General features: G+C 58.9%; 2 protein-coding genes across 2 annotated transcripts in view; both read left to right on the top strand.

Annotated features, from left to right (window-relative positions):
• The window catches only part of LOC127045807 (protein KRBA1-like), a 42930-nt gene extending 24602 nt beyond the window's left edge, over positions 1-18328 (top strand). Inside the window, exons 8-22 of the mRNA XM_050942433.1 lie at positions 432-605; positions 1120-1281; positions 1822-2004; positions 2895-3056; positions 3605-3778; positions 3962-4126; positions 6310-6474; positions 7399-7566; positions 8493-8672; positions 9523-9696; positions 10632-10778; positions 10943-11086; positions 12780-12935; positions 14450-14623; positions 15256-18328. Of these exons, the coding sequence (XP_050798390.1) occupies positions 432-605; positions 1120-1281; positions 1822-2004; positions 2895-3056; positions 3605-3778; positions 3962-4126; positions 6310-6474; positions 7399-7566; positions 8493-8672; positions 9523-9696; positions 10632-10778; positions 10943-11086; positions 12780-12935; positions 14450-14623; positions 15256-16160 (3233 nt within the window). The 3' untranslated portion in view covers positions 16161-18328. The remainder of the gene's footprint in view (positions 1-431; positions 606-1119; positions 1282-1821; positions 2005-2894; positions 3057-3604; positions 3779-3961; positions 4127-6309; positions 6475-7398; positions 7567-8492; positions 8673-9522; positions 9697-10631; positions 10779-10942; positions 11087-12779; positions 12936-14449; positions 14624-15255) is intronic.
• Positions 18329-23899: 5571 nt separating this feature from the next.
• LOC127045946 (zinc finger protein 777-like) lies at positions 23900-25122 on the top strand. The gene has a single exon (XM_050942845.1). It carries the CDS (start codon positions 23931-23933, stop codon positions 24582-24584), a length of 654 nt encoding a protein of 217 aa, XP_050798802.1. The 5' UTR covers positions 23900-23930; the 3' UTR covers positions 24585-25122.
• Positions 25123-25427: the final 305 nt, after the last annotated feature.

The raw sequence follows: 25427 nt of genomic DNA on the forward strand, positions 1-25427 counted from the left end.
TCAGTGCCTGGTGTTTAAAGGGCTCGGGTCATTGGCACTTTATTTTTCCTGCATCATTCAAATGAAAACCTTTCCCCGAGCTTTTCAACCCAATTTCCTGGTTAATGTACCTCCAGTTACAAATGTGACCCTCAGTCTCATCGGAATTCAGGAACGTCTCTGAGCTACTCGGCTGTGCAGGGAAATGGAGACCTGCCCTGACTTTGTTGGTCTTCCTTTACTCACTGAACACAAATGAGCTAGTGACCAAAATACAACATCCCACCCAACTCAGAGTGTGGGACCCCACCAGAGAGAATTCCAAGCACGTTCTGGTGCTGGGATTTGGTTAAAGACCTAGGCATTTTTGTATGATTCAGAGTCAGGTGGAATCTTCTTCGTGCAGGGCGAGGGATTGAGTTAATAGTGTGTTTATTTTAATATTCACACAGCGGGGACGGCAGAGAATAGCCCCCTCCAAGGCCTGCTAAACTGTCTGAAGGAAATAATTGTTCATAACCCCCATCATCCCCACCCATCGCCCTGCAAGTCGGCCAAGGGCAGCACGCGAGGAGACTCAGGAAAGAGGAGGCTGGAGAGCGAGGATGGGAGCTCGTCTGTAGAAGGTGAGTGTGTGTAAAATTATAGCATCCCCTTTGGAATCGGGAACAGCTCTCTGCAGCCGGTGCTTGGCTGCCCCTCGCCTGACGGTCGCTGTAAGGGAGGGGCAGTTGGCGAGAGACACAGGAGCAGGGTGACTGGCTCTCACAGTGTGTCTGCCTGTGGTGCCTGGTGCATGTTTCCCACGTTGTCTTGCACGTATTTGCACAACCTTGGAGGGGTGCCTCTCGTAGGGAGCTGGCTCAAAAAATCTGCTATCCGCATCCGAGGAACAATAACGCTAAGCACGTGCACCGAGAAGCAGTCGCATGGGCAGGGCTTGGCAGGCTTTGTGGGGGTGGGAAGGGTCGTTATCTCTGCTCTGGGTGAGTCTTGCTCAAGTGAATCATTGACAGAGGTGGGGATAAAAGCCAGGCTTCCCCATCGGTCTGCCAGACCCTCAGCTGGCTTTAGGAGGTTTGGGGATGGACTCAGCCAGCCCCACAGGTGCTGACCCTGACTTTGCTGTTCCGCATACAGTGAAAACAGAAGTAACCGCAGGGGATCCACAGGACCCCGGCTTGGAGAGCTGCCCTTCAGCCAGGCCTGTGAGCAAAGCCAGCCCTCCTGCCACGCCGTCCAGCCGCTCCCCCCGTAACAGGGCGGAAGGAGAGGCCGGGGGTAGGAGCCTATTTGGTGAAGGTGAGCCATCGAAGTAACACCCCATCCCCTGTACGTGCCTTGTGTGAGACAGCACCAGACAGGGCGCAGGCCATATGTCGCTCTGTGGTTCAGACAGACGGCCGTACCCCAGCCTGCCTTTCCTCTCTGGCCTTGCCACTGCTGATCAGCTCCGCCGAGATGACCAGGTGGTGGATGGCTCTGTGCTACTGGGGTCTGTCTCTCCTGTCAGCCACTATCACTTCCAGCGGCCCGCCTCCGTCCAGGCCTCCTGGTCATCATATTTATACCTGGAAAGTAGATCCAGTCCGTCCCTCAGGCCACACTGCTGATGACTGATGTAAGGAATCCCTGGCCCCACAGACAAATATGGGGTCAGCCCGTCCTCCAGGGACCTGTCTGAGGGGAAATGCTATACCAAGGTATCGGCCTCGAAGGGGGAAGAGGCAGAGAGTCACATGGCTGCTGCCTGCGGAGGTCAGAGGAGGGGGGCAGCGAGTCTCTATTGTGCCCCATAGCAAAGTGACCCACCGAGAAACTGAAGTTCTGACTTGTTCATAGGAGCTGTTAAAAGGGAAGGAGCTGCGGAGAGCTCCTCCGCCCAGGGCCTGCTGAGCTGCTGGAGAGACGTGATCAGCCCCTGTCATCCCGCCCGGCCAGCCTGCAGCTCTCCCACCAGCAGTGCCCACCGGAGAGTGGAGCAGAGGGGGCTGGAGCCAGGGCCCTGGTGCAGTCCTGGAGAAGGTTAGACGGGGACTGGGAGGTTCTCCCAGACTGGGGAGGGAGACGTGCGCCGCAGACCTGAGGCCCTGCTGGTTTAAGAGGCAACAACCTCCCACTTATCCCCAGGCTAGTCGTTGCTGAAAACACTTGCAGAGCGTCAGGAGCTGAATGCTCCTCGAGCGGGCCTCCAGGGCTGGGGAAGAGGCTCAGGCCAGGGTAGTGATGAGATGCGCAGCGAGGGAGCGGAGGAACGGCCAACGAGTCACCCGCTGCGAGCGGGATGGCCTGGTTCCCTGCTGAGAACCCAGCCAGACGTTAGCAGACCAGGTGACCGCCAGGGCACATGCTGGGGAGCGGTTGCCACGCTGCATTCACACTCTGGCACAGACCTAGGCGTTCCCTGTGCAAGGGGGGTTGCACTGATATAACTGCACCAGTGTCGCTGGGCGGCGCTGGTGTAAAACAGGGCTTGCACTAGTGCATTTGAAATGGGGGCAAGCCACAGTGATGCACACCCCAGTACGCACTGGTGCAAAGCATCTATTGCACGTTAGCTCTGCCAGTGGAAATAAACCCTGTCTAGACAGTGTCCTGCTAGTGCTGTAAAGGCCTGTATGCCCAGCATGCACTCAGCACTGCCCTGTGTTACCAGAGCCGTGCCTAGTAACTCCGGCTGGCTGCTAGCCTCAGAAGCCAAATTCTCTCCCCAGCACAGGCTCATAAAGTAAAGGCCTCTCAAAGTGCATCTCAGGTCAAGACCTGCACAGCCCCCTGTGACTCTGCCCATGTGGGGATGGGGGATCTCGCTGAGGGAGTCCGGGAGGGCTGGCTAGTGAGTGGTACAGCGTGTTGGGAGCAGACACAGCCTGTCCTGCACCCGCAGGCCGTGCCCTCTCCATTGTCCGTTAAAGCAGAGGCAGCACCTGAGGACTCCCCGCTGCGCGGCCTGGAGAACTGCCTGAAGGACATCACTGTGACCAGCCCCCGTTGCTCCCACCCGCCCGCCAGCCACAGCGCGCAGAGAGCCCTGGGGGAGAGGCCAGAGCGAGGAGCTGGGAGCCTGTCCGCCGAAGGTGAGAGCCATAGTGTGTGGTGGGAGGCACCCCCACTGGATACACTTCGGAGACAAACGCTCTGTTGCTGGGTAGGAAGGGTCAGCTCCTCTGCTTGGAAACAGGACTGTGCGGGGGGGAGGTTCAGGTCCCTAAAATCTCAATTATTTGGGCACCAGTGGTGTCAGACGCATTCCGTCCACACGGCGTTGCCCCAGACATTGGTCTGCCTGCTCTGCAGAGGAGGGACTGTACTAGGGAACATGCAGAAATCAGCGTGTCCTTACCAGGTCCTCCTTGGTTCCCTCCCCAGCCCTTTCTGTGCTGCCCGTCCCACAGGGATGCAAGGGTGGCAAGGAGGGTCCTTGGAGTGCAGTTGATTCCTGGTCATGTCCATTTTGAGTTGAATTCGCCGCTGGCCCAGTCCCCGGGCTCTGATCGCAGGGCATCTAGTTCTGGGAGCTGGGGAATGGGCTGGTGGGTTTATCATGCGCAGAAGGGCCGGGATGCCTTTTCCAGCCACAGGCACTGGGCTGTTATTCTGGGCATTGTTCCTGTCCTTAAAACAGAAGCAGCGACAGAGGATTCCCCCCTGCGTGGCCTGCTGAGCTGTGTGACCAACACGGCTGTACCCTACCCCCAGCATCCCAGCCTGCCAACCTGCAGTGCCTTGGCCAGCGGCGCCGAGCGGGAGATGGAAATAGGGGGAGTGGAGGCCAGGCTCTGGAACTCGTCCCCTGAAGGTAGGACAGTGTGCCAACCAGCGGTCCCAATTGAAGTCCATGGGACTCTGCCACGGACTATATGGGACCAGGACTGGGCCCTAGAAAGGGGTGGGATCCACTGTTCCTATCTGCGGCTTAGGAGCAGGTCGATCCTTTGGCTGCTGATCCTGAGCTGGAGCTTGTCACTCCATGTTTCTCAAGCAGAGATGACGCCAAGGACCAGCCCCCTCCACGACCTGGCGAACTGCCTGCAGGAAACACCAGTCAGTACATCCTGGGCTTCCCGAGTGCTGGCCCGCAACGCAGGAGCAGATGTGTCATCGAGGAGACCTGCAACGGTCATGGTGCGGAGCTGGTGTGGAGAGGGTGAGCGCGTGTGTTCTTGGGCTATCACACTGTGGGTGTTGTCGACGGCTGCCCGGGTTGCTGGAGGGTCCCGGCTGCCCACAAGCAAGCGCCTGTCACTGAGCGGTCTCTGCCTTACCCATCTCCGACCCTAGCACAACACTTAAACATCCTTTTCGGTCACTCTCACGTTACGATTCCATTTCTAAATGGCTTCAAAGGGGTACTGAATGATGAATGGATGTGACGAGCAGGATGTTACAGGTGCATCTTGGCACCTCACTGGGAGATGCTATAGATTGTTATAAGCAGGAGAGGTAGAGTTCAGGGTGTTTTAAATATTTTTGACATATAATATTGATACTGATTTTTAAGCATTTTTTCCTATTTTTAGCCATTTAAATGCATCAGTTGCACAAAACTGTGAGGCGGGGGAGGGGTCAGACACTAGGGGGGTCAGACAATAAATATTTAGTGACAGTAAACACTGAGGTTCAAAAATGTAAAGCTTTATAGCCATTAAAACACACGTCAGCATCACGTGTCAGTAACTATCCTTACATTAAACCCTACGTTCCCAAGCAGGATTCTTCCTGCTTTGCCCATAAATCACAGGACTGGAAGGGACCTCGAGAGGGTCTGCTAGTCCAGTCCCCTGCGCTCATGGCCAGACTATGTAGATGTACATTTTGATGGCGATTGAGGGAAATATTTTTGTCAGTTTGTGTGTGTGCAGTGAAACGCATGTTTGCTGACACAAATCTAACCCTGCCAAGCCTAGTTATAAGCCATAATCAAAAGCAATTTGTTGGGCTCAGTAACAATTGATTAACGTGTGTCAATCATTTATTAACCCCTTTATAAGCTATTTATACAGGGAACCTTACTGTAGAGCAGTGGGTCTCAAACTTTTTTATTGGTGACCCCTTTCACATCACAAGCCTCTGAGTGCGACCCCCCCCTAAGAAATTAAACGCTCTCTTTAATATATTTAGCACCATTATATATCCTGAAGGCAAAGCAGGGTTTGGGGTGGAGGCTGACAGCTCGCAACCCCCCATGTAATAACCTTGTGACCCCCTGAGGGGTCCAGACCCCCAGTTTGAGAACCCTGCTGTAGACTTTGACCTCCTCTTCTCTCCCTGCTCTTGCTGCTATCAGCACTCTGTTCCTCCCATGAGGCTGTGAGGTTGGGTTTCCTCCTCGTCTCTCCTGTCTTTTCCTCAGTGTCTTGCACAGCTGTCCGTGCTCTCTGGTGTCTGTGCTCAGGTCGCTCCTCCTTTCCCTTCTCCATTCCTCTGCTACAGCTCCAGAGGGGTCTGGTTCCTCCTTTCAGCCACCTGGTTCCCCCCGGTTCTGTGTGCACTCTCTGATTCGCTTGGCTATGCTAGCGTTGCTGCATTCCTTGGCTCTGGTTTCTCTCAGGCTTTGAGTTGGTTTGGGGGTCTGGAGAGGAAGGATGGCACGGTGGGTAAGGCACTGGTGTGGAACCCAGGAGAGCTGGGTTCTGGTCCTGGCACAGGCTGTCTGTGTCCTGGGTCAAGTCACTTTGGATCTCGTTTACACTGGTAAAAACAGCGAGGAGTCCTTGTGGCACCTTAGAGACTAACACATTTACTTGGGCATAAGCTTTCGTGGGCTTGAATCCACTTCATCGGATGTATGAGGTAAAAAATACAGGAGCAGGTATGAAAGGATGGGGGTGTTTTACCAAGTGTGAGGTCAGTCTAACGAGAGAAATCAATTAACGGCAGGATACCAAGGGAGGAAAAGTAATTTTGGAAGTGGTAAGGGAGTGGCCCATTACAGACGGTTGACAAGAAGGTGTGCACTGGTGTACATCACGAGTAGGTGGGCCAGGTCCTTGGCACTGCCGAGATCCCTTTGCCTCCCAGAGACTAGGTAACAAGCTTCATGTGTTCAGGATAGCAGGAAAGGGATGAGTGAGACACTGGGGAACTTTAGATCATCTAGCCCGACCTCCTGTATAACACAGGCTGTTACCGTTACCCCTGCGCCCAGCCTGCCCTGCGCTGCCCCTACAGCCAGTCCCTGCGTTTGGAAGGGAGTACGTGTCTCTTCAAAAGCAGGAAGTGGGCCTAGTGTCTGCCCAGGCCGAGCCTGTCTATGGCCCAGTGGGTATGACAGGGCTCAGCGATATGGAGCTCTGGCTGATACTGGCTTTGGATCTTTTCTTTAAACAGACATCAGAACGGAGACCTCACCCCTCCGAGGTCTGGAGAACTGCCTGAGGGACATCCCAGTAAATAGCCCCCACATGCCAGCCAGCATCTCCTTGACCAGCGCCACGCAGAGAGACATGGGACAGAGGAGGCCAGGGGCCGGGACAAGGAGATCACTTAGAGAAGGTCAGGTGAAGTGTTTACACCAGTACCCAGTGTCACCACCATAAGGATCAGGTGGCAGGGAGGGTCAGATGGGGCCAGAACAGCACCCCATGGCACCTATTCCAGTGCTAGACGTATTCCTGTGCAACCTGGCTCACTTCCATCTCCATTCCGCACAGTGAGCAGAGTTCACCCCTCGGCAGTGTCCCAGCATGCGGCCTGGGGGCCACTTAATCCTGTGGGCTCCAGGGATGAATTCCGCCAGACCTGCGGCCCCTGCACTGCTGCTGACTTTCACTGTGTGTCACACAAGTGGAAATAACTGGGGAAAGAGCTGGCGCTCCCGGCATGCAGGTTCTGATCTCGCATACGTCTGTTTTGGCTTCTGCTTCGCCCTGTGCGGATGAGTGCAGAAGCAGACCTTGGTTCTGAGTGGTGCGTTGTTCTGGTACACGCTTTGCCTTATGTAGACGTGGGGATGGCATGTAACCTGTTATAACCACAATGGGGTGGGGGGGGGGGTGTTTAACCCAATAAAAACAAACAACGGGGGTGGAAGCCAGAGGTGTCTACAGCAGATTCTCCCCTAAGCTTTTCCGAGAACCAGCTGGAGGTAAACCCACTTCTTCCAGCCTGCTGCTCTTCCTGCAGCAATAGACGTGAATCCAGACAGATTCGGTCTCTTCCCTGCAAAGGCTTCTATTTACCCCTGGTGTAACGGCTGACCTGAGTGGAGTTCCTCCAGGGATGAACCCAGCTTAGTACCTCAAAGTCCCTGCAAGACACCTAGAATTCATAGCCAGAGGTATTCCCAGCCTCTGCCTGGCCAGTCGCAGTAGGATAGCGCAGGTGAATTGCACTGGACGCAGGCTCATTCAGCGATGCGGGAACCCATCCCAGAGCTGCAGGCCGTGCACTGACGCGGGCTTGGTGTTGTTTAAACAGACATCAATGCAGAGAATTCACCGCTGCGAGGCCTGGAGAACTGCCTGAGGGACATTCCTGTACCGTGCCATAATCAGTCCAATACCCCCAGCAGCCGCTCCTCTCTGAACAGCTCTCCGGCTCCGCAGGGCAGACTGGAGACAGCGGGGTGGCCAGTGAAAACAGAAGGTAAATAGAGAGTTCACAGTGTCCCTGGTTCAGCTTCGCAGAACCGAGCATGGCATGGACCTGAAAGGTAACGTCTGACTGGGTCGCTTTTCGGTCTGTTTTACTAGCCCTGGAATCACAGGGGGCTGGCGGGGGAGGAGCGCTAGTTTTCATGGAAGCCTTTCACTTTTTAAAGCAGGATTTTCAGATGGGGAAGTAGCCCCTTGTGGACCCACTGGAATTGGAGCTCAGCCCGACTTTGGGGGGAAATGATACGTTATGGGCATATCGACAGCACTGTATGTCAGCCGCCAGTGAAAACCTAATACCCTCGAATGAGTCTGTTCCTAAGTTCCCTGTAAGCCGCGCAGCTGCCTGGTTAGCACTCCGCTGCTGCTCAAGGAAGGTTTGGACCCTCTGAGCTCTCCTTCGCTGGAATACTTTTTGCTTGTCTCACAGACTTTAAGTGCTGCTCCTCTTGCCTCTCGCTGCCTTCGGTTTCGTTCTTAGGATCCCTCAGTCCCAATACTCAGCTGATGTACATCAACAGAGCCCCAGTGGCTCCTGTGGCTTTGTGCTGGGCATCTGGCCCTCGGCGCGCATGCAACACGTGGTTCCTTTCACACTTTTCTGGCGGCTTCTCCACGGATTTCCACTCCCCAAAGCCCCCAGGCCCTGAGGTACAGTGAGCCGTGGCTTGCTGGGAAACCCATCGCTGCGGCTCCTTGCCATGGCCCCGGCTGTGCTTGGGGCTCCTTTCGGGGCTCCGTTTGGTAACACACTGCACTCCCGCTAGAGAGCCGGAAAGGCTGGGGGTTTCAGCGGGCCTGGCGGGGGCTGGGAGCTGCTAGCACTGCCAGTTGGCTTCACGAGCTTCCGAGGCGGATGGAAGCAGGGCTGTAACTCCCAGCCTCCCGCTGACAGAGATGTTATGCCTCTCGTTAAAGCAGGGTCTGTCTCAGAGGTCACGCCACCCCTCCAAGGCCTGGAGAACTGTCTGAAGGACATACCCGTGGCCAGGCCCAGAGGCTCCAGTGCAACACCTAGTTCCTTCTGCACCAGCAAAGCCCCAGGAGAGGTGGAGCAGAGGAGACCGGTGCCGAGGCCCTGGAGAGCATGTGCGGCAGGTGAGACAAGGAGCCGAGAGGGCTACAATGGGTGGGAGCTCGGCAGGACAGTGTCCGGCTGGGGCTGGGCAAGCAGCGCACACAGCGGGGGCGCACGGAGGAGGTGGGAACTGCCTGTGACTCCTCAATGCACCTCTGGGACAGAACGGGACCAAGGAGGGCGAGAAGGCAGGATTAAGATTTGACCCTTTTTGAAATTCGCCTTAACCCCACTCTTCTTAAATCTAAAAATGTTTTGGGCCACCGGGTCCTGAAATCCCCTGAGTGCCCATGACACGTCCCAGCCGACCCTGATGCTGGGGTGTTTGTATGGTTAATCCAGCAGCTAGTACGGAGAGATCGCCCCTCTACGGACTGCTGAACGGCTTGAAGGAAATGCCGACCGGCCGGCCGCGCTGTGCCAGCATCCCGTCTAGCTACTCCTCCAGCAGCAGTGCCGACGAGGAGAGGGACCCATGGGGCGCCAGGCGGGGGGTGTGGAGGTGGGGCAGTGAAGGTGAGCCGGGGGCTTCGTGGCGTCTCGTGGACCGTCAGACTGTGCCGATCGCTCCGTGAGCTCTCCCCGGCCTCACACAAAGCAGCGGGAGTTACCGTGCCAGCCAGTTCTTACAGCTGCTGTGCTGGGGATGGGGTTTTGTGTCCTGGCAGGTTATCTGGGGGCATTGTGGGGGTGGTGGTGGGCTGAGGAGCAATGCTGAGAGCGGGGAGCTGTGGGGTGAGGGGACCAGTGGGCTGAGGAGTGATGGTGGTTGGGGGGGATCGTGGCTGAGGAGCCCTGGTGAGCGTGGGGGACCGCTGACAGCAGCTGCTCTGTGGCCCAAGCTGTGCTGGTTCTATTTTGTCTAAACAGAACTGAGCCCCGAGAACTCCCCTCTCCGAGGCCTGGAGAAGTGCCTCCAGGAGATCTCGGTGCCCAGGCCCCGGGCCCCCAGCGCCCCAGCCACAGCCGGTGTGGTGGGCAGCCGGCAAGGAGACACAGCGCGGAGGAGGCCAGAGACAGGGCACTGGGACTGGCACGGTTCAGGTAAGAGAAGGATCAGGTTCACCATGTGAAAGGAGGGGCTGTGCCCTTTCCTGCTGCCCCGCTCTCTGCCAAGGCCCCTGGCTTGTCTGCTGTGAGAGACCCCAGTGCCGGGCCTCTCCCCCTGTCCTGTACAGAACGGACGGGACAGTCAGTGAATAGGACACATGGAGGGGGATAGTGGAGTTTTCCTTCTCCCTGTGTCTGCCCCCCAGAGTCCGGGTAAACAGAGGCGCGGGGCAGAACTGTGAATGCGGGGGAAGAACGAAGCGATGGAGCCTCCGTTGGAGGTGGAAGGAACTGGACAGTGAGCTTTGCCGAGGTCACTGCAGAACGCTCCCTGCTCCATGGCCTGCAGCGCTGTCTGACAGGCCTAGTGGTGAAAGGCTCCAGCAGGCCTGCCAGTGACAGCCCCGCGTGGGGGTAGCACGCAGAGCCCTGAGGCAGGGTTTGGGGATCACAGGCCAAGGTGTCCAGCCGCGGCGCTGGCCTGGGTTAACAATCTGAACGTCGTGGGTGGGGCTCGGAGGCGAATGGAGGTCATTGGGGTACGAGTTCTGCTGGGCGAGAACAATGGTCCCTACGCGAACCACCTGGCTCGAACGAGACGATCTTACTGCAGGCATCTGGCAGATCCAGGACAGCCCTGGGCTGTGACTCGGTGTCCAGGGTTTCCATGCAACGGCCACATGGCTGGGATTGCTCGGGGGAACCGAAACCAGCACAGCAGCAAATGACTTGTTAGAAATACGCGCTTAGCCGTGCTTCCGAGACCCCACAAATCCACAGGGCCCTGGCACAGAGAGGCCATTCCCCAAGGCCTGTCTCAGAACCGGCTCGTGCTAGCGACCCCAGGGCACGCTCTGTAACGCTGCAGTGTCTGGACCCAACGGCACCTGGCAGGAGTCTGACTCTAGCTCTGTCTTTGTGTGTTGTAGCTACAGTCAGCGCCCGTGTCCTCAGCCCAGAGAGCTGTCTGAAGGCTCTGTCTGGAACCAGACCCAGGCATGCCAGCCGCTCATCTCCCCACAGCACAGAGGGATGCAGCAGCCCAGAGACTGGGATTTCGAGATTTCGGGCTGAAGGTGACCAAGTGAATGCAGTTTAAAGTCCCACTGAACTGGGCTGGTTCCTGGCTCCGTCTCTGGGCAGGGAACTGCAAACCCTTAGGCCCGTTGGTTTTCCAGGGCTTGAGGAAAGGCCTGACCTGGCCTCATGCCTACACCCATGTCTGCTTTCTCGGCTGCAGATAAAAGGCAAGCGGAAAACCTCCCGGGCCTGGAGGAAGTAGCTGCGCCCAGCTCCTGTCCTGCCCAGACCCCTCCCAGCAGCGCTCGAGGAGATGCAGAGCAGCAGGAACAGGACGTACACGCGAGGAGCTCTGGTAGCAAAGGTGAGCGGAGAGCTTGGATGTTACGGCTCTGTCTAGATCAGGTATTTATCTGGCCCCCAGCACCAGAGTGCCTGGCTGCCTCCCGGTCTGCAAAGGCATTTACCCCCCTGCACGGCTGTGGGCAGGGCAGGGATGAGATCCCCACAGTAGGGATAGGAACTGGTCACACAGTCTATGGCTGAGCTGGGGCATGAACCCCGGTCTTTGGAGTCCTAGTCTAATGCCCTAGCCACGGGATCACCCAGCCTCTGCTTGTCCTGCCTCTGGCTCTCCCACATGATGCAGGGTCTGTGCTGGTGAAATCCAGCCCATCTCGGGGGAGCAACAAGGACAGCCATAGCGTAGACAGGGCTCAGGAGGCTGCTCAGTTCAGACTGGCAGTACAGACTCAGCACAGCTCCATGCTGTCCTGCCCCTAACACAGCGGGCCCAGTTCCCATCGGCTGCAGTCGGAGCTGCCCCCACGGAATGGGAAACATTCAGTGATCAGCCCTGCTCATGAACCCTGGCACTTGGGAAGTCGCTCTCAGCCCCTGAGAGCCTCCTCCCCCGGCGGCCCTTTGCCTGCCAGCCCGTCGTGCCAGGCGCTGCTCCTCGCCCAGCTTGGGGCCTCCATGGCAGGGACGTCTCTTTCCGCATTTGCCCTGCAGGGGCCTGGCTGACTGGTCTCCCGTCTCCTGTGGGCATAGGAAGGGGTCTGCCAAAGCTGAACCAGGCAGGAGAATCCAACCTGCTGCCACGGGTCTGAGAGGCAGGAATGGTCACAGAGTCTGTGAGCGGCTGACTCGGCTTTCCAGCAAAGGGCCTTGAGCAGCTTTTCAGTTTGCTTAGACCAGAGGGACCAGCCATCAGTGACCCACAGAGCTGTCGGAAGGAGAGTCCTGTGACCAGCCTGTCACCCCAGCATGACGGGAGTTAGGGGGCGGAGGAGACGGGGGATGGGTGCTGGGAGATTCCCGAAGGTGTCAGAGGGTAAGCCAAGGTCCCAGCTCAAGGTACAAAAGTCTAGTGCAGACCAGCCTCAGGAGGGGCTGGTGTCTGCCTCTTGCATGGAAGGCAGCGGGAGAGGCAGTCCTCAGCCCCAAGACTGGGGTGTCATCTGCACGCTGGTGCCGCTCGTTCTGGGGTAACCAGGGACTCCAAACCCCAAAGGACACGGCGAGTAAGGTACCAGTGTGTAGCCCCTAGAGCCACTCCTGTGGAACCGTGTGTCGCACTCAGCAGAAAGCACCACTCGCGCTTAGATTATAACGAGCGTGCTTCTGCTTGGGAACACCCATGCTTCCCGCCTCTCCCGGGATGGTGGAACAGAACATTAGATCGGCCAGACTGGGTCAGCCCAAAGGTCCATCTAGCCCAGTATCCTGTCTGCCGACAGTGGCCAGTGCCAGGTGCCCCAGAGGGAATGAACAGAACAGGGAATCATCAAGTGATCCATCCCGTCGCCCATTCCCAGCTTCTGGCAAACAGAGGCTAGGGACAGCATCCCTGCCCAGCCTGGCTAATAGCCATTGATGGACCTGTCCTCCATGAACGTATCTAGTGCAGAACAGCTCGGGCAGAGCATAAGCAATGGACGTGGGACCTGGGCCACAACCCGGCTCGGGCTTGATGTTGTTGAGGGGCAGAGGGAGCTGGCCCTTGGCTACGGGCCAGGAGCAGGCAGCAGACTTGGGTATTTCTGCATCGGCAGAAGTGACGGCGAGGAGCTCGCCCCTGCCCAGGCTGAACTGTGTGAAAGAGCTCACTGCCGACAGAGTAACGCCTTCCTCGCCGCCTGCCTGCGCTGCGCAGGGGGACGTGACGCTGCAGGGAGCAGAGAGCAGGGGGAGGACGCTGTCCGAGGAAGGTGAGCAATGGAGTTCATGGCTATAACACCTCCTAGGCAGCAGCACTGCAAGGCCTGGCTGGTCCACGGGGTCTGAGAAGCGTGAGAATAAGCCCGGGGCATGTGGCTTGCCGGGGGCCAGTTTCCTCCCCTGAAATCGAGGTTCTGCAGGTGCTCGAATGCACACACAGCGTGGTCTGCATTAGGGCTTGGTCTGCATGCCGGGCCCAAGGCTTGTCGGCTCAGTGGAGATGCTCCTAGACTCGTAGGACCAGACAGGATCGCGAGAGGTCACCTGTTCAGCCCCCTGCACTGTCATATGTATCACTCGCCTGAGGTGGAGAGGGGGAGAAAACCACAGCTGCCACCACAGTAGATTCAAGACACGGGTGGCCCTCAACCATTTCCCCAAGGGCTTTGGTTGTACGTCTCGGCTGGGGACATACGGGAGAGGAGAGTGTTCCCATGAGACAAGGGGGCTAGTGAGGGGGGAGGCCAGGGGATGTGCAGCCCCTCTTGGAGGAGGCTGGGGAGGATGCGGTCACACGGTGGGGGGCTGGGGGACATGTTGCCTTGGGGGGAGGCTGGGGTGCAGCCCCATTGACTCCACTCTGGCCCTCGGGGTGTGTGGGCTCTGAATGTACCTACGGGGTCCCTGCCCCTGTAAAATCAACGTGTGTACAAGCGAGTGTACGAGTGGGTTGAGGATTCCATCCCGAGTGGGGATTGGGGAAGCCCCAGTCAGTGTCCATGGCTATAGCAGAGGGGCCTGGCCTGTCGCTGACATGGATTTCTTGGTTTAAAACAGACAGTGCAGCTGAGAGTGCCCATCTCCCAGGCCTGGAGACTTGCTGGAGCGCAGTGCCTGTGAGCCGATGCAGCTGGGCCAGCACCCCCCTCGGCATGTCCTCCAGCCGCAGTCCACGTGGGGCCAGGGGGAAGAGGGGTCCACAGCCAGGGCTTTGCAGGCTGCACAGAGAAGGTGAGCCAGCCAGCGGGCCTGGGACGTGGGGCATGTGATCTGCACTGCAGGGGCAATCAGCCAAGTCAGCGGAGCTGTGCCTTTGTGTTGTGAAAAACAGCAGAGAAACTCTGTCCGCAGCTCCATAGTCCACAGGCATGAGGGGAGCTGGGGGGTGGGGGGTGAGGACAATTCCTGCCAGTGCCCCGTCCTCCTGGAGTATGTGGGGTACCTGCAATTCTGGGCTGGGAGCCCAGCTTCCGGTGGGACTGATGGCCCCTAGAGAGGGTCACCGCTCCTCCGTCCTGCTGTCCTGAGCTTGCTACGCTCCTATGTTCACAGACTCTGAGACACTGGAGCTGGAGAAGACCCACTAGATCTCCGCGTCCCAAGCGGTGCAGGGCTGTTCCCAGGGTCTATTCCCGCTCCAGACGCTCCAGTGACGAGAGCCCTAGACGTGCCAATAGATAAATGGTTTCCCTTAGGAACAAGGCTCCAGCAGGTCTGTAGCACTCGGTGGAGGGTGGGACCTGGCTTAAGCTGATGCAGGTTTTGTTTGTGTTGGTAAAATCAGAAGTGATGCCAGCTGACGCCCCTCGCTATGGCCCTGCAACCTGCCCACAGGGAACCCATGGAACTGGGCCCAGTCGTTCCAGGACGCCGAGTGATACCTTGCCTGCCCGCGATGCCCCGGGCCACAGGTGTCCAAAGAGACCAGGGACAGGGGTTAAGAGACCACACACTGAAGGTACCTCGATCACCATGCGCCTTCCCACTAGGTTCCTCGTTAGGCCCCCAGTCTATTTTCAAAGGTGCTGAGCACCCGCAGCAGGCTTAGTGGGTGCTGAAACCAGGCCTGCCTTTAGTCTGATCCAGTTCTTCCCTCCTGGGGCTGGGGTCTCATTGCTCTTGTAAGCCAAGCTGAGTTTGGATGGGAGACCTCCAAGGAATTGTGAATGAACAGGTGGCGATCTGCCCCTGAGTCCATCCTGAGCCAGCGCCCCAGCCCCACCTTTCACATCTGCTGTAAGACCGAGGAGCAATGTATTGGTGGGCGTTAAAAATCCCATGGCACTTTGTGCACAAGTAGAGGGGTTAGCCTGGGACCTGATCCAGTGCCAATTGGGTATTTACACTCAGTTTTACTTAACTCCCTCCCACAGCATAATGGGATCTCCTGCCCTTAGCTCCCTGTCCTAAGCTGTTGGGTAGCGTGGCTGGAAGACAATCAGCCGCCACCTTTCACTCCAAAGGAGGCTGCTGTGCTGTGGTGGGTGTGGGGTTTCCTGCCTAATACAGTGCTAGGGAATTGACTCTAGAAATGGTGCTGACCGTTGCTTTGTGTTGCCGGGTCTGATATGTTTGTCCCCTGAACCGTAGCCAGGACAGATGCTGCCCGACCTCCGAGCACCGGCTCCTGCACTTCTAGTGAAGATGGTGGACAAAAGGCAGATGCCGAGTGGGAGGAATTTCCCAAGAGACATTGCTCCAGTGCAGCGCCATCTCCCTGGGAGTGCTGCGGCTGGGAGAACGGGACGCCCCTGGACCTCAGGGTGGAGAGGAGCGCGCTCGAGGCCGTCCTCTCGGAGAGAATGGACCGGGTCTCCCAGGATTTCATGGCCATGTGCAGGGATGTGTCAAGCATGCAGAGCCGTGTGGCTCAGCTGGAGCGGGACTCGAGGGGCTGGGCTCTCGAGCTGGCTGCCCTCCAGAAAGGCAACAAGCGCCTGAGTGAGACCGTCCGGCGGCTGGAGAGCCGCTGCCATATGCTGGAGAACCGTGCCCACCGCAACAGCCTGCGGCTGGCGGGCCTGCCGGAGGGGGCGGAAGGGGGAGACCCTGTCGCCTTCCTGCAGAGGACCCTGCCCACGGTGCTCAACCTGCCGGCAGACTGGCCACCCCTGGAGATCGAGAGCGTGCGCCGTGTGCACGGGGGGGCGCACTGGGACCCTGCCACCCGGCCCCGGGCGCTGCTCTTCCGCCTGCTGCGCTTCTCCGACAAGCTGGCCATCATGCGAGCGGTCAGGAAACGCACAGAGCCCCTGACCTGCGGTGGCGCCAGGGTCGCCCTTTTCCCGGACGTCTGCCCCAAGCTGTGCTGGAGGAGGCGGGTGCGGTACGCGGCCGTCAGGAGGCTGTGGCGGGCAGGGGAGCTCCGCTTGGGCACTCAGCCCTCCGGCTGCTGCCACAGCCGGGCACGAGGACACTGGGAGCCGCTGCCCAGCCCCCCGGGGCGTGCGCCCGCTGCAGACGAACAGGGGAGCAGAGTCACCAAAGGGCAGTGACAGAGAGCGGGGGACTTGGAGCTGCTGGCTCCGCTCACCCCCCTTTGAGTCACAGGTCCGTCTCCATTCTGCCCTTGAGATCACAGCACCCCCTGGGTCCGGCCTGGAGCTCTCCGGGTTCCCTGACTGCAGCTAAGTGGCAGCACTCGGCTGTGTGATTCCAGCGTGTCCGTGTTTTCCCCTCCGCGGTGTGCACCTGCTCTGCTCAGCTCACAGGCTGGGGGGCTCCGGGAACTGCAGAGCAATAGAGACTCGGCCATTATCAGGGCCAGCACTGCAGGGAGCCCTTGTATTGTAACAGGTGGGATAGCATCAGAGCCGTGTGTTAGCGAGTGCTCAGGGAGCCGACCGGGTGCTAGGCAGTCTGCGGTGAGGGGCTGGGCTAGGGTCAGGCACTCGGATTTGCTTTGCTCCCCCTGACAATTGCTCCTGGCCAGCAGGGGAGAAATTTGACATGTCCCTTTTTTCCCCTGTCCATCGCCACTGCTCAAGCCAGCGTCTTTTCTGTCCAGCTTCTAACTAGCCCCCGACTCTGGGTGAGTCGCACACGCTGCTACATCTCGGCAGCAGCTTCCCAGGGAAGAGCCTTCAGGTGCCCGGCCTGTGTGTGCAGGGGCAGAAACCTTCCTGGTGCATCTCACTCACAGGGCTGTTGTCAGAGTACAGGCTGCCCAGCTCCCTACTCTCCTCTCCAACTCCCCAGGCATCCCCTGGCACTCCGGAGAGTTCCTGGTTTTTCGGCACAGGGAGAAGCTGCCAGATTTGGAGCCCTCTGCACCCAAACAGGTCCCACCCCCCACATGCATGAGCCCTGCCTTGGAGGGACCATCTCTGAGCCAGAGGGAAGTTCATTCTCAGTGGCCTCCTTCCTCCCCGCTCTGGCCGAGACTACAAACAAAGGGACCGAAGGCTCGATCCTGCCAGGTGCTGAGCACTCCGGCCCTGCTGCAGCTAGGTATGTTAGCTTGTGCTTAGCTTTAAGCACCTGAGTAACCCCTCTGAAGTCAGTGCTTTCCTGGATCGAGGTCTGAGTGCTCAGTGCTGCAGGATTGAGCCCACTCACTCCAAACCCAGCTGCACCTGCCAACTCTCCCAGCAGCCATCTGTATGCAATCGGAGCTGGATTTGAAGTGGAGACCTGCAGTGAAAGGCTCCTGCACGCATAACTAGGTCTCCTGTGCCCTAATCTCACACTGATCTCATCTCAATAGGCCCTGATCACTTCAGTGTCCAAGTGCCGCTCTCCCAACAGAGTTTCTTTATCAAATGTATTTCCAAGCTGTCCTGTCTGTGCAGCCCCGTCCTGCGTGTAAAGCACAGAGCTGAGCAGCGAGGCTGAATGCAGACTAGGGCTAGGCAGGACTACGGTAGAGGATGTGCCGTGTATTGGGCCAGGCGGCCCTGTGAGTGGTTGCCTGGACGATCCCAGCATTTTAAGAGTTAATCGATCCAACGAATCATCCTGTTTGCTGAACAGAAGTGACAGGTGCCTCCCTGGAGCCGTATTTATTAAGTTCCCTAAGCTGGCCCCATGTCTCAGCCAAAATTTACTGGAGCTGGAATTTCTTTGTCTTCAAGACACCCTCTGCCTATTCCTACTGGGCAGCTCAAAGACGTCTGGTTACAGGTGAGTCACCTTCTGGTACCCACACCTGCCGCTTGAGTTCGCCCCCACCCTTAGCTCTGCTGTGTATTGCACCAGGGCCTGCTTTTCCGTGCTGGGCGGTGGCTGCTCTGCAGAGCAGGAGAGCTCTAACCCTGCTGGCTGTCCCATCGCGCTCAGCTTTCCTCTACCTTGATGGCCCTATTCAGTAGCCTCGAGGCACTGTGGGCCTGATTCTGAGCTCTTAGTGAAAGCGGGAGTGACTCCGCCATCAGGAGCAGAGCCCTGCTGGAAGCAGGAGTGACAGTGCCGGCGCTCCGGGCTGGAATCAGGAGTGACGCCGTCGGGAGCAGAGCTGGGCTGGAAGCAGGAGTTGCGTTGCTGTTGGGAATGGAGCTGGGCTGGAATTGGGCACTTCATGGCCTGGGCTCCCTTCTGTTACCAGCGCGGTGTTTGTGAGATCCTTTCCTGCTGCCGGGGTGGGCGACACGTGGCTGTGGTGATTGCCCTGTGTTCTGTGCTCACGGCACAGCTGAATTGCATTAAAACACTGATTTGTAAAGCTGCTTGGCCCCCTGGCCTGGTGTTTTGAGTACCCTGCACCTGCGTTACGGGCGTATGTCAGGCAGGCTACAGGCCGGAAACTGCCATCTGGGTTAATCCGAGACACTGCACAGCCTGCAGACTGAGGAGTTCCCTTTGTAGCCTAGAAGTTCAGGCACCCCCTGTATGAAACCCCCCTTCGGCCCCCGGAGAGAACGCAGCGCATTTGCTGGAGATTTGTGAGTGGGCATGAGGGATTATGGCCTGGGCTGAGGTCCTGAGTGTTATAAACCAGGAGCAAACCCCACCAGCCTATGGATTTCCATCTGGGTGAGGCAGTGCGAAGTGCTAGGGAATCAATCCCCTGTGCACTAGCCAATCAGATTTGCTCGAATCACCACCCAGAATTCCATTCATTTGAATAAATCTACATGGTAGATGGCTTCTTAAGCACAGAGCATGAATGTTCCCTTCCCCCATGTTCAGTCTGCAGCAGCAACTTTCATTCACTTTTCTCTCAAGGCCCCAGTGTGCGAGGCTGGTCGTACCCGGCAGATGGCAGCTGTATACAGAAGCCCTGGCCTCAGAGATACAGTGGGGATAGAACCCAGGACCTTCCCCTCCCAACACACCAGCTAAAGGAGGTGCTTTGTTCGGTATGAGCCCGCCCCAGCCTCCCTGAGCAGCCGCTGGAGGGAGACAAAATCTCTCACGCACACGTGCACACCTACATGCACATGGAGCAGCCACTGGAGGGAGACACCATCTCGCACGCGCACAGTTAAGGGATCCAGTGATGGAGAGGAGGGGAGTTGGTGGCTTGCTGGGTGTGGCTGTGGGTGCAATATAAATTAAGACCCAAAACCCAGTGTGAAGGAGCATGACTGGAGAGGGCCCAGGCCAGTGCCCTCTGCATGGGGGTCACGGAGGCCAGTGTTGCCATGGGGGTTCTACCCAGAGTGCCCTCCCTGAGGGGGTCTCTCTCTCCCCTCAGCTCTGCCCATGTTTAAGACTTAGGACACTGGCCAGGAACTGGTGTTAAAGCACCATGTGCTGGGAGTTTCCAGGGCTGGGGAACCTGTAGGGGGCACGGTGGCTGGATCAGGAGCTGGGAGAAGGTATGGGGGGGGGAAGTCCGGGTCTAAGCCAGTTCCACGTCACCTGCTCCACGTCACCTGCCTCTCCTCATCCATGAACCCCACACCTCTGTGGGGTGCTTGGCCCTCCTAGTGCCACCCCGCCCCACCCGGGGGAGTAACGGGGAGGAGGCAGCGCAGGCATAGGGCATGGGCCCAGGCACAGAGGCGTCTGGGGATGGGGCCTGTGGGGCTCTATAGAGCCGGGGGAGAGGGTGCTGTGGGGCTGCTGCAGGAAACTCTGCTCCCATCCACCCCGGGAACCCAGACAGCAAGTGGCCTCCGCCCTCGGGGCTGGGGGCTGCCCCAGCAGCTCCTCTGCTCTGTGCAGGCAGCCCCTGGCAGCAGGGCGTTTGCAGCTGAGGCCTGGTGGTGGTTTGGTGCCCAGAGCAGGGCACCTCGGTGAAACACGGGAGCACCGCGGGTCCGTGCCAGCCCCAATCGCACCCAGCAGCAGCCGCGGGCGCCCCAGCCCGTCAAGCGGCAGTAAACGCGTTTCACGCTCCTCTCCCCTCGGGGCACGTGAAGGTAATCCGAGCTGACGGCGCCCCTGACATTTCCCGCTGTCCCCTGAGCCAGGCAGCTTCTTGGCTCCCGCCCCGCATCGCACAAGTCCCGCGCACGCCCACCCGCCCCATCGCTCCCCAGCCCTCACACGCTCTCGTCCCGCGGGGGAACTGCCCCGTGTCCGTGGCGATCGGCGGCTGGTGCAGCTCTGAGCCCCTGGCTCCGAGGGCGGAGAACGAGGCCCGGGCTGCTCCGGTGGCTGAGTTCTTGGACCGCCTCCCTCCCCGTGAAGGACTGAACGAAGGGCCCTGGGTGCTGGCGGAGCGGGACGGCTGGAGGACCGCTGCTTGGACACGCTGGCCGGAGGAGGGGAAATGCAGCCTCCCCTCGCGCGCTGAACTGCCCATAAATGTAGCAGTGGGTCCGTTCGCCCGCATCTCGGCTGCTGTGGGTTTGCAAGGTAATTATGTTGCTTCAAAAGCAAGTGAATTAGGAATAAAATGAGCCTGTGACAGGTGTGGGGTCCCTCTTGTGGCCATTTCAAGCCAAGGCCCCCTTGAGTGGGGTTTTCTGCAGACTGCCCCGGTCAGACTCGGGGTGCACAGCCCCGGGGTGTCTCTCCTGTGACCGGCAGGGCTGGCAACGGGCAGCCTCCCTGCTCGCCACTGCAGGGTTTCCTCGAACTCAAAGGCCTTCACAAAACACGCTCTGTCTTCTCCCCCTCCTCTGCTTGGTGGTGTAGCTAAGCACCTAGTGCACCAGGAACACACAAATCTGAGGCCCTGACCTGCTCTGCTCATTAAAGATCCCACGAGCCTGGGCACCAGGGGCCTGACTCTGGTAAGTCACTCTGCTTCCCTGCACTTTCAGTTGGCTGTGCCATTCTTCCCTTCCTAGCCTACTACCATACCCGTGTGCCGTGCTAAACAGCTGCTGCATCCCACCCAGAGGTGGCTGCATTTACTTGGTGTGTGACTGATCCGGTTTATAGTCTATGGGGGCCTACAGGCTCGTCATGGCTAAAAGGCCCTAGCCAGGCCCATGATCTGGTCGCTTTCTTCACTGCGGTATCTGCACCTTCCAGCGGTGCATTAAACGCAATGAGACTCAGATCCCTCCCGTCCCGAGGGAGACGCGCGGGCAGAGCCGTGTTTGGTTTTGCAGGGGGTCGGTGTTCAGAGACGCGTGGGTGTTGGTAGAAAGGCGATAGCCAAGAGCTGCGCCTTGTGCTTGGAGCAGAAAGTGGGATGTTCATGCCAGTCTCGGCCCACCCCCCTGAGAAAGTTCTGTCTCCCGCATCTGTCCTTATTACAGCTTCCACTGTGCCAGGGGCCCCGGCGGTCCCCTGCCGGTTTTGTCACAAACCCCGGGCCCAGGCCCTGTGGCGCTGCGAACAGAAGGCCTGAGAGCCAGACCTTGCTTTGCAACCCCATGGGCAGGGCGCTGAGGAGACCTGCTACTGCATCTGTCCCAGCTGGAGTTTCCTAAGAGCTGAAGCCTCTGGTGCCCAGACGCGGCTGGTGTTTGACCGGCGCTTAACTCCCCAGCTCACAGCTTTAGCACGCTGAAAATGGGCCTGATCCTGTCCAAAATCCAGCCCCGGCCATTCATCGGCCGGGTCCGCGCCAACTCTCGGCGCTCGAGGCTTTCCCGGCCTGTCGCGGCTGTGACTGCACCGGAGAATGACGGTGCAAGTCCCCAAGCCCCCCCTTGGGCCCTTCACAAGCCCACGCGCGGCGAGCGCTTTGCCTGGCTGCTTTGCTCGCCTTGTTTTCCGTGAGGCTGCGGGGCAGGGGGGCCGGACGCTACGGATGATCAGCGGAGGCTGCCTGCCCCTCGGGGAGGGGGCGTTCGGAGCAATTCTAGCCTCAGTATTATGTTACTGGGGGGGGGCTCTTGGGTGCTGTTTTCATAGCTGCGAAGCCCCCATAGCTATGGCCCCCGCTGGCCAGGCGGTGGGCTGAGAGCTGCAGCACACGGGGGTTTAGGGCACGTCGTGACCTCGCCCAAAGACGGGGGCTGCAAGTGCAAAACTCAGAAGGCAAATTCAACAGAGCCCCAACGCATCTGTGTAAAATCTCCTGAGCGTCTGGGTCCAGTTCACCTCCCTCGCTTGGGGCTGGAGCTGCAGCCAGCAGGAGACTCCCCGTGGGTCAGAGACTGAGCTAGGCAGAGTGGGAAGCGGATGCTGACATGCACCGTCCTGGGCGAGGGGAAATTAAAAACAGCCCCGTGCCCCGCCCCAGCCGATGTTTGCTACCGCAGCAGCCGGCTCATCCCCTCCGTGGGGTTTCCCCTCCGCTCCGCCACCGCCTGGCAGGGCCGGTGCCCTGTCCTGAGCCCTGGCCCCGGCCCCTCTCCAGCTGTTTGATCGGTGTCTGCAGGGCCCCCGCCCACCCCCGCTCCCAGGGGCCTCCGCTCACCCCGCGGCCGGCCGGGAGCAGAGGGCAGAGCCGCGGTTCGGCCAGCCCAGGAGCGTCTCCCCCAGGAGCCGAGCCCGAGCCCGACCCCCATCCCCATCCCACGGGCGGGCCCCGGGCAGCCCCCAGCCGCAGCCCTGCTGGACAGCTCCGCCCCGGGGCCCCCTGCCCGGCCCGGCGCCGCGATCCCCGCCGGCAGGGGCCGCTGCCGCCCCGCTCCGCCCGCCGCTCCCGGCCCCGCAGCCAGGCCGCGGCTCCCTGCCTCCCTCCCGGCTGCGCTCGCTCTGCTCCGCCCGGCAGCGGCGCCGGGACTCTGCCCAGCCCGGAGCGGGAGCGGAGCTCGGCCGGGCCGGGCCCGCTGGAGAAGCCCCGCCCGCCCGGGGGGGCCATGGCCGAGCGGGCCGCTGCCCAGGTAAGGGCCCGGCGGGCGGGGGAGCCTCGGGCCCCGGGAGCTTCTCCCCGCCCGGCCTGGGCCCCGGGAGCCGGGCCGCGGGGAGCGCGGAGCTGCCCTGCGGGGCCGGGGCTGAGCTCGAACTGATCCGGTTTGTGTTGCTCAGCTTGGCTGCACTTGAACAGGGCCTCATCCTCCCTGATTGAACTAACCTCTTTATCTCTAGCTTGCCTGCATATATATACCTGCCCCTGGAAATTTCCACTACGTGCATCTGACCAAGTGGGTATTCACCCAGGAAAGCTCATGCTCCAAAACGTCCATTAGTCTATAAGGTGCCACAGGATTCTTTGCTGCTCTCAACATAGTTACTGCCTCTTGGGGAGGTGGATTCACTACAGTGGTGGGAAAACCTTCCCTCGCTGCAGGAAGGGTCTACCCTATGGCACTACAGCCGCGCAGGCACAGCACCATGGCTGTGCCACTGGAGTGTGGCCATGGTCTTTCAGGGACATTGGTATAAAACACAAACCAGAAATCCAGGAGCTTGAGTTAGTTACATTTACCCCAAACACTTGGGTTTCCTGTATGGAAACTCACAGTTAAGGTGGGCAAACAACCTTAACTGTGCCCCTCAGCAGCATCTGAAAAGAAAATCAGGAAGGCGGTCTGCCCTATCTATCTTGAGCACACATTTTCATCTGCTCTGAGACTAGAATACAGGAGACTCTCCATCATCTCTGCCTTGTAGGCCTGCTAGGTAGGTGTGTGATGACACTTGGCTCACTGGCTGGCGTGGGCTACGCTGAAGAGCTTTGTTCAGGTTGGGGAAGGCAGGCTGCCTTCTGGAGGTTTGGTGCTCCTGGATTTCTAGTGTTAAAAAAGAATCATAAACTGCAGAACAGCCCTGATACAGGGAGGCTGCAGTTTTCTTGCAGCCTTGATTCCTCCTACGCGTCCCCGTGCCCTCCGTGGTTACAAAACCCCAAACCAGGTCAAATCTCATGATCCCGTTCCAGGAGCATCCCAGCTGAGTTTCTGTTCCTCGAGGATATCGTACTGACTCCATTGCATGAGCTGAGTAAGTGTCCGGATTCTCTCTTTCTTTCTTTCAGTGATCAAAGCTGAGGAGCGGCCGGTTGAGAAAAGCCTGAAATCCTGGAGCTGACGATGACATTACTGGGAAGAGCAGATGAAGAGGCTTTCCAGAGCCAAGACCAGCCTGTAGAGAGTCCGTGCGGCTCAGACAGGCAGCAGGGAGCCGGAGAGGGCCTGGAAGAACCCACCGCATGCGGGAGCAATCTGTGCGAATTCAAGCCAGGGGCGGCGCAGAAGGAAGCCCACGCGGACCAAGGTCCATGTAAACCTGCAGACCATGGGCCAGGCGCCCAAATGGAGCAGCTATCTCCCCTGCCCCCGAGAATCCTGACAGGAGAAAAACCCTATAACTGCGCTGAGTACAAGGAAAGCTTCTGCCTCCAGCCCAGCCTCCGGAAGCACCAGCTGTCTCATGCCGGACGGGGGGCTTACGTCTGTGCTGAGTGTCGGCAAAGCTTTCGGCTGAAGAGGAGCCTTCTAACACACCAGCGAACCCACATGGGGGAGCGCGACGGGTCCTTCATTTGTACCGCCTGGGGGAAGAACTTCGGCTGCCACCCGGAGTTCATGCGCCACCAGCGGCTGCACGGCGTGGTGCACCGGTACGAGTGCCCCGAGTGCCCAAAGAGCTTCCTGCAGAAGCGGCACCTTGCGGATCACACGCGGCTGCACTCGGGCGAGCGGCCTTTTCCATGCCCGGTCTGCGAGAAGACCTTCAGCGAGTAGTCCAACCTCAACAAGCACTGCCGGATCCACACCGGCGAGCGGCCCTACCACTGCGCCCAGTGCGGCAAAAGCTTCATCCAGAAACACCATCTTCAGAAGCACCTGCGCGTCCACGGGGGGCCGAGGCTGCAGCAATGGGGGACGTGGGGGGATGGCTTCCCCGTCCCAGCTCCCCAGGCAAATCCGGCTGGGGAGAGAGACTATCCCTGCATCAAATGCTTGGAGAGCTTCACTCAGAAGACGTCCCTGGAGCAGCACCAGCGAATGCTCACCCAGGAGAGGCCCTTTCAGTGCACCAAGTGCAACAAAAGCTTCCAGCACAGGCAATCGCTGAACAGCCATCAGAAGAGCCACATTCCCTCCAGGGGTTCACCCCGCCACGGGCAGGGGACGGAGACAGCCCCCTAGCAGGGGAAAGGCTGAAAACAGGCAGTAGCACAGTGGGCTGGCAGTGAAGAGGAGGCAATATACAGGCTGTTTCCTTCCCCAGAAATACAGCAATGCATTCCATGACAGGCCCATACACTCTATAATAGCAGCTGGCAAGACTGACCTACCTACCTCACAGTGAAAGTGACTTGGCAAAGATCATGGAGTGACTGAGTGGCAGAGCCATGATGAGCACTCACTCCTCCAGGCCACGCTGCTTTTTTAAAGTGTATTTAACTGAGGGGGGGAGGGATAGCTCAGTGGTTTGAGCATTGGCCTACTAAACCCAGCATTGTGAGCTCAATCCCTGAGGGGGCCATTTGGGGATTGGTCCTGCTTTGAGCAGGGGTTGGACAAGATGATCTCTTGAGGTCCCTTCCAACACTAATAATCTATGAAGTGGGACTTGACCCA

This window comes from Gopherus flavomarginatus, chromosome 2 (assembly GCF_025201925.1).
Source record: "Gopherus flavomarginatus isolate rGopFla2 chromosome 2, rGopFla2.mat.asm, whole genome shotgun sequence".
Classification (NCBI taxonomy): Eukaryota; Metazoa; Chordata; order Testudines; family Testudinidae; genus Gopherus; species Gopherus flavomarginatus.